This window comes from Anser brachyrhynchus, assembly GCF_964034855.1.
Source record: "Anser brachyrhynchus genome assembly, chromosome: 25".
Taxonomy (NCBI): Eukaryota; Metazoa; Chordata; class Aves; order Anseriformes; family Anatidae; genus Anser; species Anser brachyrhynchus.
This window is the reverse complement of record NC_137718.1, coordinates 1,398,726-1,418,029: the sequence shown is the minus strand read 5'-3', so window position 1 is coordinate 1,418,029 and position 19,304 is coordinate 1,398,726. Positions and strand designations below refer to the sequence as shown.

The 19,304-nt window shown below is 64.5% G+C and overlaps 3 protein-coding genes across 7 annotated transcripts in view; 1 reads left to right on the top strand and 2 right to left on the bottom strand.

The window, feature by feature from the left end:
• Positions 1 to 925: 925 nt before the first annotated feature.
• SIDT2 (SID1 transmembrane family member 2) lies at positions 926 to 8,587 on the bottom strand. 2 transcript variants are annotated; one of them, XM_080567646.1, is made up of 27 exons: positions 7,978 to 8,587; positions 7,316 to 7,437; positions 7,045 to 7,206; positions 6,892 to 6,937; positions 6,711 to 6,812; positions 6,551 to 6,634; positions 6,295 to 6,406; positions 6,128 to 6,193; positions 5,907 to 6,000; positions 5,687 to 5,742; positions 5,221 to 5,292; positions 5,063 to 5,137; positions 4,758 to 4,820; positions 4,360 to 4,481; positions 4,195 to 4,268; positions 4,027 to 4,093; positions 3,813 to 3,886; positions 3,581 to 3,704; positions 3,378 to 3,495; positions 3,175 to 3,311; positions 2,983 to 3,091; positions 2,777 to 2,853; positions 2,577 to 2,623; positions 2,155 to 2,260; positions 1,908 to 2,018; positions 1,719 to 1,832; positions 926 to 1,584 (listed from the first exon to the last, which is right to left on the bottom strand). In XM_080567646.1, the coding sequence occupies exons 1-27, from the start codon at positions 8,170 to 8,172 to the stop codon at positions 1,522 to 1,524; spliced, it is 2,592 nt and encodes an 863-aa protein (XP_080423772.1). In that variant the 5' UTR covers positions 8,173 to 8,587; the 3' UTR covers positions 926 to 1,521. The 2 variants fall into 2 exon arrangements, with proteins under 2 accessions (XP_080423772.1, XP_080423773.1); XM_080567647.1 differs by lacking the exon at positions 4,758 to 4,820.
• Positions 8,588 to 9,650: 1,063 nt separating this feature from the next.
• Positions 9,651 to 17,301, bottom strand: PAFAH1B2 (platelet activating factor acetylhydrolase 1b catalytic subunit 2). The gene is made up of 6 exons (XM_080567658.1): positions 17,141 to 17,301; positions 16,551 to 16,638; positions 15,932 to 16,021; positions 14,889 to 15,005; positions 13,823 to 13,945; positions 9,651 to 13,227 (listed from the first exon to the last, which is right to left on the bottom strand). Exons 1-6 carry the CDS (start codon positions 17,158 to 17,160, stop codon positions 12,949 to 12,951), a joined length of 717 nt encoding a protein of 238 aa, XP_080423784.1. The 5' UTR covers positions 17,161 to 17,301; the 3' UTR covers positions 9,651 to 12,948.
• Positions 17,302 to 18,245: 944 nt separating this feature from the next.
• Positions 18,246 to 19,304, top strand: part of SIK3 (SIK family kinase 3) — an 84,271-nt gene continuing 83,212 nt past the window's right edge. For all 4 annotated transcript variants that reach the window (XM_080567645.1, XM_080567643.1, XM_080567644.1 and 1 more), the window contains exon 1: positions 18,246 to 18,451. In XM_080567645.1, coding sequence (XP_080423771.1) covers positions 18,251 to 18,451 — 201 coding nt within the window. In that variant the 5' untranslated portion in view covers positions 18,246 to 18,250. The remainder of the gene's footprint in view (positions 18,452 to 19,304) is intronic.

Below are 19,304 nucleotides of genomic sequence, written 5' to 3'. Positions count from 1 at the left end.
AGCATTCCCCGCGTGCCTCAGCCCCGGCAGTTTTGGGGCAGGGAGGAAGCGGGGCCCCGGGCTCTGATGGAGTAAGTCCTTTTATAGGCAGGCGCTCGCCGAGGTTTTCTGCCCTGACTTCATGGCTGGCTTTCCCCTGCGCTCACCGCCGGGACGGGACGAGCGGGGCTCTGCGGGGCTGGGGGGCGCGGGGGGGGACCCGAGCGGCAGGGACAGGCCACGCGACGGTTGTGGTGTGTGCCGGGGGGCTGCTGGGGAGCACAGCGAGCCAGGGCGGGCCTGCACGGGGTGGCGAGGCCTTGGGCATCCTGCGGGCGTCTGGCTAGGGCACAGGAGTGTCCCCAAGAATTGCTCTGCCCCCGCTGAGGAGGGCAGGATGCGGCCAGGCAGCCCCGGTGCCAGGTGGGGATGCGACAGGGACCCGCAGCCCCAGGGACCCGCAGCCCCAGGGACCCGCAGCCCCCAAGGCCTCACGCACCCCAGCACATCCATGGCTCCGTCCCCAGCCCTCCCCGGCCCCCCCGCAGTGCCAGGAGCTCCAGCAGGACACAGCCACAGCTCCAGGATTGTCCCCACGGCCACGGGAGCCCAGGGGCTCAGCGAGGGGGCACAGCCCCACGACCCGCAGCCTCCCTGGGCACCCCTACACCCATGGGTGCGCTGCCTGTCTCCCCAAGCCCCCCCCACCCCAAACCCCGCTCCCAGCAGCTCCCATCCCCTAGGGCACAGCTCCAGCCCCACAGCCTGGAGGGGGGCAGCCCTGGGGGGGCCTCTCAGCTTCCCAAGAGGCGAGGGGGAGGCTGGCGGAGCAGCAGAGTGCGGCTGACACCCAGCGGCAGCGCGGGCAGCCCCGCCGAGCCCCCCCCCCCGGGTGCAGGACGCGGGGTGCCCCAGCCCCGGCCCCGCAGGAGGAGGCAGGCACGGGTAAAGTGCAGACACTTTAATGGGAGCCGCTTCCCGGCACGGCCGCCCGGAGCACACCCGCGCAGCCGGCTGCAGGAGCAGCGGACGGGAGGAGAAAACCGGCCGGCAGCCTCGGCGAGGGGCTCGGCAGGATGCGGCCCCCGCTGGCCGCCCCGGCACCGGGGCGCGAAGGCATCGCCGCCGCGCTCCGCTCCCCAAAACTGGCAGTAGGCACTGAAGGTCCCACACCCGTGTGCGTATGGGGCCGCGCGTCCCAGCAGCAGCAGCACCTTTTCCAGTGTCACTTGTCGCCACGGACGGGCGCCACGGGGGACAACACGCAGCCACGCAGCCCCCGGTGCAAGAGAAGGGCCAGGCCACCATAGGGGGTCCCCGGCCCCATTTTCGGCTAAGACACGTGCTGGGCAGGCCGGGGTGGGGGGGCCACAGGCACCCGCTGGGGGCCCAGCACAGTGAGGAGGAGGCACGGCGGGGAGGGGACGGAGAGGCTGGCGGACCCCCAGCACGGGCAGTCCTCCCCGGGGGGCTCCGGCCGGGCTTTTGGCACAGCCCCAGGCGGCGACACCGCGGGGCAGCGGCCCCTCTGCTGCCGGGCCCCTAGAAGACGTAGATCTTGTCCCGCTGGACGCAGTCCAAGTCGTCGTCCAGCGTCAGCAGCACCTGCGGAGAGGGGAGCGGAGGCGCGGTGGGCCGGGGCTGCGGGCAGGGCCGGGAGCTGCGCCCCCTCACTGAGCCCCCGGGCTCCCATGGCTGTGGGGACAACCCCGGGCGCTGTGCGGGCGGGCGGCACCTACCAGGAAGGAGCCGAACATGGCGATGGAGGAGAGGAAGTGCCAGATGTCGTGGTCGTCGAAGAAGTCGAGCAGGATGCAGTCGCGGTTGTGCTCCCGAGACTCGGCCGGCGTTTTCTGTCCGGGACAGGGCGAGCTGTCACCGTGCCCACCCCGCAGCCACCCCGCGCCCCGCGCCGCCCGACCGCCTACCTGCCAGGTGCTGAGCCCCTGGAAGAAGAAGAAGAGGGCGAAGCCCCAGACCACGGAGGTGCCGATAATGCAGAGCAAGGGGATGAGCTTGATGCGTTCGCCGCTGCGGAGCTGGAGGAGAGGCCGGGGTCACCGCGCAGGCAGTGCCCAGCAGCCCCAGCGGGCAGCCTCCGGCTGAGCACCCCCAAAACGCCCGTCCCCGGTGCCCTCCCCGCACGGCCGGCCCGGGGCTGGGCTCCGCTCGCACCTTCATGATGATGTAGAAGGCGAAGTAGAGTAGCAGGTTGCAGATGCCGATGGCCAGCAGGTAGGAAGCAAAGTCATTGGGGTGGACAATGAGGCCGTAGGCAGCGCTGGGGAGGCAGGGAGAGGCAGCGGGGTCAGCTCAGCCTGGGGTGTCCCCCCCCCCGTGCCCTGCTGCCCCCCCGAGACCTCCTGGCAGCTCCCCCAAGGGCTGCTCCTGCAGGGGATGGGGCGGTGCAGGGGGACGCTGCGGTGCCGCGGGTGCAGGGGCCGTGCTCAGCCCACAGCTGCCACGAGCTGGGTGTCCTCAGCCCGGGGGCTGGCCCGGGCTGGGGGGAGCAGGGCAGGGGCAGCAGCGGGGATGGGGGGGCCTGGCCATGGAGGAAGCAGCGTGGGGGCCTCGCCTGCCCCCGGCTCCGCACTTACAGCGACCAGTTGATGATGTTTCCCATGACCAAAAGCACCATTCGGTCCTGCGAAGGGAGACGGGACGGGGTGAGGAGAGGGCCTGGGGGGCACCCGGCCAGGCTGGGGAGGGTCTGCTGTGTGCCACGTCTCAGCACAGCCCCAGGCCGGTGGCCAGCAAGCTCGCGGGCAGCGACGTCCCTTCCCCTCCCATCACTCACCACGTACATGGGCCCGCTGCACTGCCGGACGCAGTCCGTGTACAGCACGTGCAGGATCCTGCGCAGGATGCCCGAGTCTGCAGGGAGAGGGGAGGTAGTGCTGGGGGTCCCGGAGGTAGTGCTGGGGGTCCCGGAGCCAGCCCCTGCCCATCCCAGCCCTGCCCTGCTTGGGGCCAGGCCCCCAGGTAAACCCACCCAGCCCTCACCGAGCTTCCAGCGCCCCATGTAGTAGAGCTGGGTGCTGAGCAGCAGGGTGGCCACGATGTGGATGACGGAGAAGACGATCCAGAAGGCCATGTTCCCTTTGCCGAAGACCTGGGGGGAGAGAGGAGCGGGCAGCGGGCTGGAGAAGTGGCCACCCCGAGCCGTGCCCGGCCCCGCCGCGCGCCCGCACTCACGACGCCGACGACGGAGAAGAAGATGACGACGGCCAGGCAGGCGTAGGCGCTGTAGGCGCTGGCATTGATGTCGGGGTGCCGCTTCTGGTACAGCTTCAGCATGCAGAGCCCGGCGATCATGTACATGAAGGAGGTGTCTGCGGGACGGCAGCGGTCAGCGGGGCTGGGGGCGGCCCCCGGCGCGGCGCCAGGGCGGCACTCACCGAACTGGAAGTTGGTGTAGTTGGGGCAGACGTGGTAGCAGGCGCTGAGCAGCCCCTCCATCATCAGGGCCGTGCCCATGGCGTAGAAGAGCCCGAAGTGCTTGGGGATGCCGCACTCCTGCGGGGCCAGAGAGGAGGGGAAGTGGTGCCTGGGGAAGCTGAGCCCCCCCGGGCGCAGAGCCCCGCGGCCGCGCGTCCCCTACCAGGGCGTGCGTGTCGTTGCGCATGAGCGCCCGGTTGTAGTTGATCTCCCGCTGCAGGATGATGAGCAGGAAGAGCAAGCCCAGCAGGACGTAGCCCAGGTTGCTGAGGATGTTGTTGAAGGCGCTGCGGGAAGCGGTTCAGCCCGTCAGTGCCCCAGGACCCCCCCCATCCATCCCCCCGCAGCCCTGCCCCACGCGCGGGGCACCCCGGCTGCACGCCCGCCGCCCCTACCTGAGGTTCCCCAGCGGGTGGGCGCACAGAAAGTTGTAGTAGCAGATGTCCTGGTTGCCGGTGACGTTCACCACCTGCAGGCATGGCACAGTGAGAGCGGGAGGTGGCAGGGAGAGGACGCAGGGGGACGCCCGGGGGCACAGGGACGTTCCCATCGCGGGTGGAGAACGGCTTGGGACAGCTCCCTGGGAACAGGCACCCAGACCCCGCTCACCGTCTGGTAGGTGATGACGAGCTGGATGACGGGGAGGGCATAGAAGACGGCGATGGTGGCGATGTTCCTGGGAGGGGCACAGCGGTGTCACCAGGGTGCCCTGCCACCCGCGGGGGGCACCGTGGGGTCGCCGTCCCGAGCCCCCCCACCCGCACCTCCCCTGCTCACCAGAAGTAGATCTGGTATTTCTTCCGCAGCACCCGCTTGTCCTTGCGGGCCAGGTCGGCCACGCAGAGGTATTGCTGGAAGGAGAGGCAGGGTCGCAGGGGGGCAGGCGGCAGGGCAGGGCTGGGCGCCCCGGCACGGCCCCGCGCAGCCCCGACGGGGACACACCTTGGTGCGGATGACGTTCTTGTCGTAGTCGATGTCGGCCAGCGTGTCGTAGTCGTCCTCCTCGACCGAGCTGAGCGAGTCCAGCCGGGGCCGGCCGGCCACGTTCTCCAGCGACCGCTCCCCTGCGCCAGAGCCGGGGGGGTCAGCGGTGCCAGGACCACAGCACCCCGCAGGACCAAGCCCTCCTCGCCGACACCAATCACCCCCAATTACACCCGCGCCTCCCCTCTAGCTCAGCCCGGTCCTGCACCGGGACTCGGCCGCGCCGGTGGCAGCCCTGGGCCGTGCGGGGCTGGGGCAGAGCGGCTGCGGGCACGGCGGGGGCTGCGCCCGGGGCAAAGCTCGGGGCAGGGCAGATTGGTTTGATTGGACCGTCCCTGCTCAGCACCAACATCTACCCATAGCAATGCACAGCTGCCTCATCGGGGCGGAGGGGACGCGCCGCTTGAACTGGTCCTGCCCTTCAAAGGAAAGCGAGAGTTACTGGGGCAGGACAGGGACCCAGCGCACCGCCGGCACCTCGGGAGGCTCCCCGGCATGTCGCCAGCCGGTGGTGCCCACGTGGAGACCCCAACGCAGGCTCACAGGGAGGGACAGGGGCCGCCAGGGGACGGAGAGAGGCAGAGCTGAGCTGCCACCGGTCGGTGCCCTCGGGGCAGCCCTGGCACGTTGGCTCCGCGGCGCGGCGCGGCGCAGGACTCACCCACGTATCCGTAGGGGACCTCTGCAGAGCCCACGCTGCCCGAGGCGGCCTCGGTGCTGCCGGAGGAGCCGTTCTCTGGGGGGAGGGACAGGGTGGGCTTGCGGCACGGCCACCGGCCCCCGCGGGCAGGGAGGTGAGGGGCAGCGCGTGGCACTCACCGAAGGAGCCGTAACCGTAGGTGTCGTAGGGGACGTGCCCCAGGAAGGAGTCGGGGATGCTGCGGGAGTGCCCTGCAGGAGAGGAGGGGACGCACAGCTCCATCAGCCGGGGGCAGCCACCAGCAGCACCCCCAGCACGGGGCTGTGCAGCCGATCGGTGCGGGGCAGTGCCCTGCGCCCCTGCCTGAGGCCAGGCATGGGGGCACGGCCCGGGCAGCGGCTCGCACGGACAGAGCAAACGCTGGCACCTACCCAGTAAAGATGCTGGGAGTCGCCAGAAAGTCATGGAAAGAGAGAGAGAGAGACTCAGTCAGGTGCTCAAGCCCCAGCCCAGCTGCGTCAGTCCCAGAGCGGAGAAGCCAAACCCCAGGACATTCCCGTCCCTGCTTTTTGGCCTTACTTGAAAGGGGAAAAAACCCACCAACCCCAGGGACATCCCCTCGCTGCCGCCCCCAGTACCCCTCACCCGTGTCCAGGCTGGGCGAGTCCATGGCTGCCAGGAGCCCCTTCCTCTTCTGCTGCCTGCCGAAGGAAGCGGCCGTGAGCAGCGCCGCAGGGCGGCCGCGGTGCCGGGGCTGTGGGTGGCACCGCTCCGTGGGGCAGGGACAGGGGCACGGCTGCCACGGGCGCAGCACCGGGAGGGGACGGGGTGGTCGGCAGGGGCTGGGGGGCCACAGAGCGCTCACCGGCAGCTCTCCCAGCAGGCGATGAGCAGCGTGAGGACGTAGAAGGAGAGGAAGATGCCCAGGCAGAAGAGCATGCTGCTCACGTACGCCTCCGCTGCGGACAGAGCCGGGACGAGGCTCAGGGCGAGCGGTGGCCCCGGGGACCTGTCCCGGGGTCCCTGCAGCACCCCGCAGCTCCCAGCCGCTAACAGCGCCCGGAGCAGTCTCCCACCCAGGCTTACAGGTTATGGCAGGGGACACCATCACCTCCAGCATCTTCTGCCGGTTGTGTTGATCCACGGGCTCATCTGCAGGAGGCAAGGGCAGCGGTCAGCTCCGCGGGGCGGGGGTCAGCCCCGTGCCCAGCACCGGCCCCGCAGCAGCAAGCCTCCCCCCGCCAGGCGCCTACCTGGGGAGGTGTGTTTGGAGAGGGGGTAGTAGGGCAGAGGCCCCCCGCACGCCTCGTCCTCCGTCTTCACCACCACCACCACGTAGAAGCTGTTGCTGGGGAAATCCTTCTTCTGCAGCGGCCGTCCCGGGGCGAGAGACAAGGATCAGCAGCGCCGGGCCGGGCCGTGTGGGTCCCCGTGGGGCTGAGCCCCATGGCCGGGGCCTGTCCCCACGCTAAGCGACACCGGCCGGCAGCGGCACGGCCCCGCGCCCACCTGCACCGTGATGGCCGCCTTCTTGGTCATGGTCTGGTACATGCCGATGAAGGCCACGTTGTTGTCCAGGTCGTAGACGGGGCACTGCGGGGTGCAAGGGGCAGTCAGCTCTGCTGAGCACCGCGGGTCCCCCGGGGGAGTCCCCACAGCCCAAACCTACCAGGATGTCCTGGATGGAGATGACGGAGCAGGGGAAAGCCATGGCCGAGGTCACCTTCACAATCACCGAGTCCACTCCCTCGGGGAACTCGTACTTGAAGTACTGGGGGGAGAAGGGCACGTCGCTGCCCGTGCCGCTCCCCCCGGCGCGGAGCCCGTGCCCTGCCAGCCCAGCCCCTCACCTGCGGCTGCGATGCCGTGGCATTGAAGCTGAAGGCTTCGTTCGTCCTGCGGAGAGCAGGGAAGGAAGGATGAGGGCCGGCCAGGGCAGCGGCTGCCCGGGGAGGAGCAGCCCCGGGTGGCAGCGGGCAGGGAGACGGGGTCGGGCCCCTCACCGCAGCACGAAGTTCTCCACGCGGGTGACGCGCAGCTGGTAGGAGGCGTTGAGGGACAGCGTGGAGACGTCCACGTAGAAGTGCTGGGTCTCCACCTCCGCCTTGGTCTGCGGCTGGCACAGCGTGCGGCTCACCTCCTGGTACGCGTACTTCCTCTGGTACCTGGGGCAGGCAGACCCCGCCGTGCTGTGCCGTGCCGTGCCACCGACCGCTGCCCACCCCGTGCCCACGGGACCCCCACCGGGGGGTCCTGAGCCCCGCCGACACTCACAGGCCCCGTAGGATGAGCGGCACCTGGAACGAGACCACCGCCTCCTTCTGCCTCACCACGAAGAGCACGGGCAGGTCCTTGTGGTCGGACAGGACGTTCACCGACACCCGGACTCCCTCTGTCTGCGGGGACAGCGCGAAGGCGACGCTTTGGCCGGGCAGCGGCGCCCCGCTGGATGGACTTTGCTCGGCAGACATGTTGGCCCTTGCTGATGAGGGGACGCCGCCCGTCTGCTGTCCCCAGGGCGCCCGGCTCCGCTGCCACCCGGGGCAGGGTGACGCGGGGCTGCACGGCCACGCTGGTGCCCGGGGCTCCCTGGGGTGGCAGAGGCACTGCCTTGGGCCGACTCCTGGGTGCCCAAATGGGGAACGCAGCCCAAAAGCGGGGACACAGCCCAGAAGTGGGGACACAGCCCAAAAATAGGAACACAGCCCAACAAGGGGAGCACAGCCCAAAAACAGGAACGCACCCCAACAAGGGGAACACACCGCAACAAGGGGAGCACCCCAAAAACGGGAACGCACCGCAACAAGGGGAACAGCCCAACGAGGGGAACGCACCCCAACAAGGGGGAACACCCCAAAAACGGGAACGCGCCGCAAAAACGGGCCCCAGGCCCCAAAAGGCCCCCGCGAGCCCCCTCGGGCCGGCGCCCCGCTCACCCTGTTGCGCAGCACGGTGTGGTTGAAGGCGTAGATGTTGAGCAGGTCGCCGTCCACCCAGTCCGAGTAGGTCCTGTCGAAGGTGGCCTCCTTCTCCTGCACCTGCCGGCGCTGCTGGGGCTCGGGCAGGGCTGGCGGCGGGGCGAGCGCCCACAGCAGCGCCCAGGCCAGCGCGGCGGCCCCGGCGGGCGGCATCCTGCCAGCATCCCCGGCTGGGCTGCGGCGGACCGGGGGGGGACCGGGGGCGGACCGGGGGGGGACCGGGGGGGTCAGCCGGGGCGCGCCGGGGAGCCCGGACCCATGGCGCGGGGGGCGAGGCGGTGCCGGTGCTGGTGCCGGTGCCCGGTTCCCGGTGCGGATCGCGGTGCCGGTGCTCGGTGCCCGGTTCCCGGTGCTCGGTTCCCGGTGCGGATCGCGGTGCCGGTGCTCGGTGCCCGGTTCCCGGTGGCAGTGCCCGGTGCGGCTCCCGGTGCCCGGTTCCCGGTGGCGGTGCGGATCGCGACGCCCGGTGCCGGCGGCGGTCCCGGTGCCGATGCCCGGTGCCGGTGCCGGTGCCGCCCGGTAAACACGTCCCGGCGGTGACGTCAGGGCCGGGCGGGGAAGTGACGCGCGGGCGGCGCCGACCGAGGGCGGCCCCGGAGCCACCGCGGGGAGCGGGGCCCTGGGACGGGCGGGCGGGCACGGGGACAGGCCGACAGAGACCGACGGACCGACGGACCGAGGGACAGACCGACCGCCGCAGCCCCGGGGCGCCCGCGGGCCTCCCCCCCTTACCCGGGGGCCGTACAGCACAAGGGGGCTGGGCAGCTCCTGAACACCCCTGGTCCTAAACGTCCTGTTCCTAAATGTCTCGTGTTCTTAAATGTCCTGTTCCTAAACACCCCCTGTCCCTAAATGTCCTGTTCCTAAATGTCCCTCCTTCCTAAGCACCCCCTGTTCCCCAATACCCCTCCCGGGCAGGAGCCCCCAACCCACCGCCGCTGCCCCAGGTCCCCGGCCGGCCCACGCAGGGCCGCGGAGCTTCGCTGCGGCGCTCCTTTATTTCCAGGGGTGAGGGGCTCCGAGCACCCCGCGGTCGCACGCTGCTCCCCGGTTGCGGGTCGGGGGCTGGTGGCAGCCACGGTGTGCTCGGGGCAGAGCCAGGGCCAGGAGCTGAGCCGCTGCTAACGCCCGACTCCTGTCCAAGTATTGCCTCCGCTGGACCGACTCGGAGGTCGATGCTGGAGCGATGTGCATTCCCTATTCATGTCAAGGCTTAAAATCAAATCACAGAGCAATCAGAAGCAAGCTAATACATCCTGTCCAGGGCCAAAACACCAGTTACCTCCGCTTGCGGAACATTATTTAGAGCTTCGGGTACAGAAAAACTCCGCATCGCTTTAAAACGGTGGTGAAAGGAAAGGGAAAACACAGGAACAAACAAAAACCAAAGACTAGAAGTAAGAACGGAGACTAAACGAGAAGCGAGGACCCAGACGAGCACGACCCCAAACAACCACGGGAGGGAACGCTGCGGATTTACCTGGTGAAAGGCTTCTCTTTGGAAGCTCCCCCCGACCCAGCAGCACCTCGGCAGCCGGTCCGGCGGCCCCCCAGCACTGACGGGACACACGAGGCAGCCAGCACAGGGAACGGGAGACGCACGCGCACACACACACACAGGCCGGAACACGTTGGGGTGAAACATTTACATTTATATTGAAATATGCACTAGACAGAGTGAGTTCTACCAGTTGATGCTTTTTTTTTTCTTTTTTTTTTTTTTTTTTGCCAAAGCAGAATCACAATTTCTTCCTGGGAAGGTTCAAGTCAGTGAGCAGAAACAGGGCAGCGCCTCCGAGCAGGTGGGGAGGCCGCTGCCTCCTCGGAGGTCCCCACCACGTGCCTGGAGCGTCACCCCCCTCCTCCCCAAGTCCCCAGACACTTTTTTCTGTCCTTTCACATCTTTTCTCTTTGCTGCAATAAATAGGGAACTGGCAGTGCTCGCAGGCCGCTGTACAGACAAGATACCAGGCTTCAGCACAGAACTGAAAAACGCAACTGGATTGTTTACAAAAGGAAAAAAGCCCCAAAGGGCCAGTTCTTTCACAGCCAACCATTAACAATGAAATAATTCATGCTGGCCGGGCTGGGGCAGCCCAGCCCAGCCCCGATCCCAAGGGACATCGGTCGCCCAAAGCTGCAACTGAAGCTTTTCTATGCTTCCTTTGGTGAGGCACTCGGTTTTTAGTATTTGCTCAGTGAGGAGGCAGAATCCCTCCTTGCCCTCACACAAAACTTCTCAATTTTGCACGGGACAGTTTCTCACCAGACAGCCCCAAGCACAGCTAAAGTCTCATAGGAAAAAAAAAAAAAAAAAAGCTGTCCTTCCTTTCCTTGTGCAGCATCAGCACCTGTCCGTGACGGTTACGGCAGCCGAGGAGGAGGGCTGCGAACACCGAACCAAGCAGAGCGTGGCACCTCAGCAAGCCAAGCTTAAGCAGAGCCCCGGCAGAGCTGCTCTCGGTCACGTTGCAGAGGAGCCACGGACCTGCCCAACCTCTCTCCTTCCACTCAGCGCCCCGCCAAGAGCGGCTGACTCACAGCCGGACACAGCCTCAGTTGCACGGGCGCTTAGCTGAGAAGTTGGAGCTTTTTATTGGAGGACACATCCCTGGTTAGCGTCTCTTTAACCAAACGCAGCGACAGCACGGAGGGAAGCAGGGATGCATAGATTAAACTATCACGCTGCCTTCTCATAAAAGCCTAGAAAGCTGAAAAGCTCGCAGGGAGTAGGGCGCTTTATCCCTTCTCCCTAGGGGTGTGTGCGTGGAGGGGGGACAATAAATCTTTTCCCCAAGAATCCTCCACTGCAATGGATTTTCAACACTTGATTTTACACTTTTTCTTACACCGGCTTCTCCAGCAAGCATCTAATCGGAAGCGTGGATACCTTTATCTTAAGGCCCCCTCTGCAAGGCAGCAGGGCTACAGAGTGCATAGGCTGAGCGGGGCGTGGGGAACAGCGCATTCCTGGCCTGGTTCACGGGGTAAGACAATCATCCTCCTTCTACTACAGCACTCCAACACTTTTTACTTTTATTTCGGGGAATTGGAAAGCTTCATCCTTCCTTCATCTGTGTGTAGATCACATATACTGGAAACAAAACACACACTATGCATGCAATCCAGGCAGAAATCCTGCTATGATCAAATCTACAGGAAGAGGGGAATGTAGTGGGGACATAAAAGTATTCCTTAATGCTAGATTATAGACTGCGTTAAACACCAGCACCCTTTATTATAAAAAAGGGCAGACAGACTATATACAGTACCTATGTACTTTCATTGCAGCAGGGCACAGCAAGCAACCTGGACACCTAAACACCCCTCAGTAAGCATACAGCACGGAGTGCCCGCTAAGAAGCTGTCGGTTCCTCTCCCGTTTACCTGCCCAGAGGAGCGTGCCTGGCTGCAGACGGCTCTCGCACCCAGAGAGGTGCAGGGATCTGCGCTGGCAGCTGGCAGCTACCGCAGCGCGAATCGCTGCCGCGTCTGCCCAGCGCTGCCACGCTCCAGCTGCGGCAGGTAAGCCGAGGAAGAACAGACTTGGGTTAAAATTACTTTATTTGCAAGTATATTTAGCTATTCGTCTAGGGCTCTGCGTTTAGGGTCCAAAACGGTTTCTTTTCAAAAAAGAGCAGCTTTCACTTTTAGATGAAAGGCTGTTTTCATACCACCACTAGTAGACTATAACCAGCTCTCATAACAACAACAAAAAAAATCCCACCTACTCGCAGCCCCTGTGAGAGGGCGCTCGCTGCACTGGCTCCCTTGCCTGGAGGTGAGCCGCGTCCAGGGCAGGAAGAGGCTACACCTCGGCTTCGCTTTTTACTGTAAGAGGCTGTAGTTGCTTGAATAAAATGTTTATACAAGTAAAACAGAAGCAGTAAAGAAATATACACCTTTGAATCTGTAAAGCTTCAGACTGATTTAGGCCTTGCAAAAAGGGGTTATTCATACGGGTTTTCTTTAGAAAAAAAAAAAGGGTGTAACAGTCATACTTAAAAAAAAAAACAAAGAAAAGAACGATGAACAGCACTGTGAAGAGCCCTGTAGCACAGGCAACTCAAAGGAATGAAATGTCAGTTCTATAGTAGCGAGGAAGTAACTACCTTGTGTGATATTAACTGGATAATTAAAAATCCTAAACTGAACAACTGTTAAAAGCCAGCAACACCATACACAGACAGGAGCAGAGAACAGGACAGCCAGCAGCGCCTGAATGAGACTGCCCACAGGGAAAGCTGCGCGGAATGAGGAGTGCCCCAGCTGCCCGGCATGGTGAAGCAAGCACGAGCACAAGCACCTGGCAGTGTTACACACGCTCAGTTAGCGGTTTGTTTCGTTACACGTCTGAATTCCAGTTTCATGCTGCTTCAGAAAGAAGGAGTGAGAAAGCGACACGTGTCGCTTAAACCACCCCCAGCAGGAAAAAAAAAAAGGAAAAAAGGAAAGAAAGAAAACGTTAAAAGGTGGGACCGAGACTGAAAAAATGCATCTGATCTGTTATTAGCAAGTGGGAAGTGACTCCTGTTCACAGGCTAATACACAGAGCACAACCCCTACAGCCAGGAACGGTGAGCCAGGAGCTGTGTACGGGCTGTCAGAGACAGGCTAACAGGTTCTAGGACAACCACAGAGCAACAATACGTGAGAGGGGCACAGAGTGACAGTCCTGTTCTCATTTTAAATGAGGAATGGTTTAAAAGTAAAACTCTTCTTCAGCTAATTTCCTCCTGCAATAAAACCAACCAAGCCGGCCCTCGTATGTACAAGACCAGTTAAACATCAGCCTTCCCCCTCAAAACACTAGGTACGAGCATCCGTAACATTCTACAATGGAAAGTGCTTTAAGAAAGAAGGATTCTGTAGTGCCAGTGACAGAACTGATCTGATGGGCTGGAGGATGTTAACACTGACGGCAGCTAATCAGGCCAGAGCAGCTCGTTTCTCCTCAGGGGTCTCCTCCAGTAGCTGCATGATCAGTTCATGGAGGGGTTTGCAGATCTTGGCGTAGCCCCCTCCCGTCAGGTGCAGGAAATCAAACATGTCGTGGTACGAGATGGTGCCATCCGAGTGCACGAAGCCGGCGTCCACATCCAGCAGCTGGACGTTGGGCAGTTTGGGGAGGGAGGCTTTGAGCAGGTGGTTCACCTTGGCATTCTTCTGCCGCAGAGGGTTTGGCTTCTCTCCGCGAGGCAGCAGGCCCTGACACAAGAGAGAGGCAGTGAGGAGCTTTCACACAGTAACGATTTCCCTGCCAACGCAAGCATCCTTTCAGGACTCAGGGTGCCTGTGACAGAGGGATCTCATTGCTTTAATCGGTCCATTCAGATCTAATTTCAAATGCAACTGAAGACGGGCTATAAGCACAACTGGCAGGGCACTTGCATTTTTAAAGCTATCAGCTTGTGCTCTTTCCAAAAGCTGTCAGTGGTGCACTGAATGCCTCCGCTAAGCTTCTCAAGGGGACAGCCACCAGCCGACCTGTTAAAACTAGGAGGCAAACCAAGACTTCCAAATCCCCGCTCCGATCTGGGCGCTTTTATCCCTTACAGGACTTCTTCCACAAAATTACTAAGTGGGACAGCGATGCTGCTAGTGGGAACGATCGCATCCACCTCTGGCAGAGCTAAACTTCTGCAGGGCCGAGCGAGGCAGGGGAGGCACGGACAAAGCAGAAGATAAACGAGGCGACCGCCCTCCCCCCCCCCCCCCCCCTCCCAGTATCAGGCGGACACAGCGCAGAGAACACAGGGCCTCCTCACAGCGCTTTGTTTTCGCAGCACTCCGGGAGACATACCAGTACAATAACTTTGGCCTGCGGCTGCTGGGTATTTATCAGGCGCACGATGGCCTCGATTCCGCCTGCTACTTCTTCTGCTGTGTTTTCGTGATTATTTGTTCCAACCCAAACAACAATGACCTACGAGGAGAAGAAACGTTTGCAGCTTTTTCAGAACAAGTTCTAATACTCTTGCTGACCCTGAAAACCCTGTATAAACATCATCTGCGACCAGAAAGCTCGGTTAAGAACATTTAAGTATAAACCCACAACGCAAGAGGTCTTCAGCTGTCAGTTACGCTGCCTTTTGAACGGCATCTCACAGGCCTCGGTACAGACAAACCAGGATGACTGAAGGTTTCCTGTTCAGCCTCGGAGATGCCCGAGTCCGCCCCACCCCACAAAGCCTCTTGGCCAACACGCTGCAGGAGCCCACACTGGTCAAAAAGAAGGCGACATTTACAGAGCACGCGCTCCTTCAGGTCAGGCACAAGCGTGCAGCTCAACTTCTTTAAGGAAAGATTAAATGCTGTTAAATAACAGAAATACGAGTGACGCTGCCTTCCTGCTGGAGCACACCCTGCGTCACTGCCTCGCACCACAGCGCCTTGGTAGGCCGCTCGGTGCCTTCAGTAAAGGACTTCAGCTCAGGTGCAGACTGGGAAGCTGTTCTTCGCTACATGTACTGAACATCTTTGCTGGCTTTCTACCAAAGATTTCACCACCCCTATCTAGAGGCTGAGAATACTCAGGCCTGAGACACGCTGCAACTCCAACCTGTACCTGGTGATGGTAAATCACAGGCCTGATCACCTCCTGCGCTGTGGCTGCAAGGCCATCTCTCCTGAAGATTCCTCTGACATTTGCACACTCAGCAGCGAAACCCACGTGTGTGAAAGCACGGCCCTGTTCCCAAACACTTCTGGTTTAGCCAAACACGTTTCAGCACTTTATGCATGCTTAGTGCCGAGAGTTGTTCAAACAAAAAGGTCTCTTAAGAGTTAACAACAGCTCCCTCGGCTGTGCACCGCTGACGCCTCCTGTGAGTCAGCACAAGGCTGCCCGTTCGGCTTCCTGGCCATACCTTCGGTTTAATGTTCTCCAGTTCACCGTTCTTCAGTCTCCACAGAACGTGGCCGGTGGTGTCCCCACCGATCCCAAAATTCAGTGCATGAAGCGGTGAGAAGAGCTCTCGCCATATCTGCAAGCAGAGATCAGTTTCCCATTTCAGAGGAGCAGCCTGATCGTGAAGGAGATACCGCACAGACACGCAGTGTCGTCAGCGACACTGAAAGGAGCAGTGCGATACCCAAAAACTCACTTCCAGAAATGGCATTTAAGCACAGGACAGGGCTTTACTCCAAGGTCCAGAAGAGGTGGAATTGCTGGTGTTCACTCACTCAGTCCTGGCACAAAGGAAGGGGAAGTTCTCTTGAACAGCTACTTGGTGTCAGGAACACAGAGCGCTGGAGCTGCTGTAGACCACGGTGTCCCTAACCTCAGTTAATGACATGACTGCTGAAGGCATCTAGGATCTGAAGAAATCCCTTCTATTGCCAGGTAACACAACTAAAAAAACCTGATGGGCACTGGGAAGCAGCTCTCAAACAGTTACTCAGCTACTGCCACCGTGGAGCAGCAAAATTCGTGTTTTGCTCCAGCAAAGTTTTAGGGATTAAGGAAATGCGTAAAACCTAGGCAGAGCCTTAAACAAAATTCCCTTCTCAGGGCATCTCTAACACCTTCCCTTTGGCACCAGAAAATTAGGTTCGTGCACGCAGCACGCCGAGGGTTAAACGTGCTCTGGCCAAGACACACCTACAGAGATTTCACTCCGGGGAGTTTGGAACCAGAGGTCCACGGAAGGAGCGAAGGGCTGTGCGCGTGTCCGAGGGGAGGCCGTTATAAATTGCTTCAGAGCAGGACTGCAAACGGCCGGAGATAAACCAGGGAGACTTTGTACGGGCGTTGGGAAATGAAGGAAACGGGGCAGAGCTAGCCAGAAGAGACAGCAGTAAAACCAGGACGGAACAGAAGAAGCTGTCAGGACCGCACACGATCACACGCTGCTGGGTGGGAGGTGCTAACCCGCGGGCCCCCCCAACCGTCCTTACTGTTGGGCAGTACCTCATACTGCTGCAGCAGCTGCACCATGGAGTCCCCCACGAAGAGCACGTCGGGTTCCTTGTCTTTGCAGTCCGAGACAAACCTATTGTGCTGTTAAAAGAAAGCAGCGCCGTGTCAGCTCAGAGTGGCCGCTCCTCACCAGTACCTCTGCTGCGGGGCCCGAGCAGCTCCCCCTGCACGCTTCTTTCTCCGCGTTAACCCGTGAGCTGCTGGGCATCCCTCCCAGCTGCACGAGCCCCAGCGAGGGACGAGCTCTTGGCTCTGAGAGCAGCGTTTTGCCTGCTCTGGGCACTACCCGCAGGCAGCCACAGCGAGCATCCTCTGGCTGCTCCGCCCTGAGTGCGGGAGGAAGCGCTGCAGCAAGAGGCTGGGAGCGCAGATGCTTTGCCTCTGCTCTTTTCAAAGACACCCGCGGAGCGGAGCGCTGCTTTGCACTCTGTTTAACAAAGGGGCCGGCAATTTCCCTCCGTTAACGGCCCAGGCAGAGCATCTCCTAAAGGCGTTCCGCAGCCTGGCGCTCAGGTCTCCTAACGCCGCTGCAGGGCACCGCACTGCCAGCGCGCCGCCAGCCCCTCGGGGGGAGCCGCCCCGCGCCTCCCCCCCCCCGGCCCCGCCGTACCTGCGACATCCACCGGTCGTCTCCCTGGACGTCCTCGGCGGCGTGCGGGACGGCCGCTGGGTTCGAGTCCCCGTGGCTCATCCGGTTCCTGCGGAGAGAACAGGGCAGGGGGGCTGCGCTCAGTGCTGGCCCCGGGAAAAAAAAAAAACAACAAAAACACAAAAAAAACACAATCCCGAGCAAACCCGGGGCGCTGCCCGACGCCCGACCCGAGACCGTTTAACGGCCGACCCGGGACCTTTTAACGGGCACGTCGGTTTCTAAACGACACCGACGGGTGCTCTGCCGCGGGCAGCACCGCCTGGCGGGCTGCGACGGGAGCCCCCCAGGGGTGCGGCGCGGGGATCCCCGTTCCCGAGGACAAAGCGGAGATGATTTTTGGGGCAAAACACGGTAATTCCGGGGCCGGGCGGGCCCGATCCCCGGCACGGCCTGCGCACACGGCGTGAGGCGGCGGCGGCGGCAGCGCCAGGCCGCGGGGCGAGGCCGGGCCCCGCCGCCTGCAGCCCCCGGCGTTGCAGCTGTCGGTGCGGCGCCCCCCGTGTCGCGGAGGGGACGCGGCCCAGGCCCCGGCGCCGCCCCGCACTCACGGCTCCCCCCGCGACTCCATGGCGCTCGGCCGGGCGCCTCCCTCCTGCCTCGGCCCGGGCCCGCTCCGCTCCGCGCCTGCGCCGCCGCCGCTTCCGCTTCCGCCGCCGCCTCGCGGCCAACCCCGGCGGGGCCGCGCGCGGGGCGCTTCCGGGCGCGCTGCCGGAAGTCCCGCCCCTAGGGGAGGGGGGAGCGGGGCCGGGGGCGGTGGCGGCGTGACGTCACCGGGGCGGCCGTGACGTCACCGCGCCGCTTCCTGCGGCTCTGTCAGTGCGGGCCGGGGCTGTGAGGGGCCGGGGCCCTGCCCCTCCCCCTGCGCTGCGGGTCCCGCCGCCGGTCCCGGAGCCGCTCCAGGCCCGCCTCAGGCCCCTGTCTGCGGGCACGGAGCCACGGGGGCTTCGCGTTTGTGCCCCCGTGTGAGGAAGGGCCCTACCGGGGGCCCGCCGTGCCTCACAGCAGGCCCCGTCCCCGCGCCCTGCCCGGCGGTACCGGCGGCGGGCGGCCCCGCACCGTGACCAGCGCTGCCTGCGGGGGCTCCAGGCTCAAACCGGGCCCTCCCGGCGGGGCCCGAGGTCGTGCCCTGCCCCCACCCGGGGCCGTGCTGCGCTTCGTGGGGGCGGGCAGGGCTCGGGCTGCCGGTGCCTGGCGGTACCGGGGCCATGACGCTCCTACGGGGGCACCGCGGGGGTCCTGGGCCCCTGCTCCCGGCGGGGAGGCTGGGGCCGAGCCTCCCCCCGGGGCTGTACTCGGAGCGGACCCCGAGATCCCGGGCTGGGCCGCCCCCGGTGCCCCCCGCCCCCCCCCCAAAGGTGGGCTGCGCGCTCCCGAGGCCGCGCGGGGGCGCGCTCGGCTCCCGGCCCCGCCCCCTCCCTCTGACCACGCCCCTTCCCTCAAGCCACGCCCACCCCTTAACCCCGCCCCCTTCCCCTCTGGCCCCGCCCCCCGGCCAATCGCCGCGCGCTGACGCCCGCCTCCCCCCGCCCCCGCCGCGCTGCCGTCACGCGCCCCGCCCCGCCCCGCGGGGTTGCCATGGCAGCCGCCCCCCCCCCCGGTGAGCTCACGCGGTGCCGCAGCCCCGCGGGGGGGGGAGGGGGCGCGCTCCTCGCGACAAGATGGCGGCGGCGGCTGCAGCGGCGGCGGCGGCGGCGAGCGGCGCGGGGGGGCCCCCTCCGGCCCCGCGCCTGCCCCCGGCCCCGCCGCCCCCGCGGCCCCCGGGGCCCGCCCGCATCGGCTACTACGAGATCGAGCGCACCATCGGCAAGGGCAACTTCGCCGTCGTCAAGCTGGCCACGCACCTGGTGACCCGCGCCAAGGTGAGGGCACGGCCCGGCGAGGCGCGGCCCGGCCCGGCCCGGGTCCCCCCCGCGCCTCCCGCGGCCTGCCCCGGCCGCCCCTGCCCCGCTCCGGCGGCTGACGGGGCCCCGCCTGCCGCCAGGGCCCGGCCCGGCCCGAGGGGGCCGCGAGGAGCGGGGCCGGCTCGGGGGGAGCGGGGCCGGGCGCCGCCAAACCGCGCCGTGAGGAGCGGGGGGGCTCCGGGTCGTGGGCACCGGGCCCGGGCTCGGCGCCTCCCCGCTGCCCGGCGAGCCGCGGGCCCGGCGGGCTGACAGGCGGCCGGCCCCCGGGGCACCCCCGGCAGGGGCCGTGCTGCGGTGGCAGCCCCCGAGCCCCCCCCCCTCGGGACCCGCCGGGGACGCCGCGGGGCCCCGCGCGGGCACCGGGCTGCCCGGGCGGCTGGGGAGCGCCTCGCTCGGGGGGGGCAGGACGAGGGGTTTGGCCTCGGTGCTGGCGTCGTTATGTAAATGGGAAGAGCCGCGTTCCGCGGGTACCTCGGCGTAAATCAGAAAGTTGTTCTGCTTGGCGACGGTCTGGCTTTTTGCCCAGGTAACCGGGTGAAATTCACCTCGGTTATTTCTGTTCAGAAATCAGTTGCCCGACGTCCCCCCAGACAGTTCCGTTCGGAAGCGGGTTTTATCCGCGCGTGTTGCGCGGACTGACACCGGCCGCTGGGCCTTCGAGCGCTCGATGCCGCGGTTCCACCTGCAGCTCAGCTCCTGTTGTGCTCTGCAGGGCCCGGCCGTTGGTTTCGCCATGACAGAGCTGAGCCTTCCCCGTAGGAACGGGGGCGATAACAGCTCGGATGCTCAAACGAACGCCTGATCCTCTTGA

Bases quoted from the DNA above. Each gene is read 5' to 3' on its own strand.
- SIDT2 (XM_080567646.1), bottom strand. From the start codon at position 8,172: ATGCCGCCCGCCGGGGCCGCCGCGCTGGCCTGGGCGCTGCTGTGGGCG. The intron at 1,833-1,907 runs GTAGGCGGTCGG...TGTCCCGGACAG, and splicing joins AGGGGCTCAGCACCTGGCAG to AAAACGCCGGCCGAGTCTCG. The intron at 1,585-1,718 runs GTAGGTGCCGCC...CCCTCTCCGCAG, and splicing joins CCATGTTCGGCTCCTTCCTG to GTGCTGCTGACGCTGGACGA.
- PAFAH1B2 (XM_080567658.1), bottom strand. From the start codon at position 17,160: ATGGAGTCGCGGGGGGAGCC. The intron at 15,006-15,931 runs GTACTGCCCAAC...CTCTGCTTGCAG, and splicing joins AGCTGCTGCAGCAGTATGAG to ATATGGCGAGAGCTCTTCTC. The intron at 13,228-13,822 runs GTATGTCTCCCG...CTCTTGTGTCAG, and splicing joins AGGCCAAAGTTATTGTACTG to GGCCTGCTGCCTCGCGGAGA.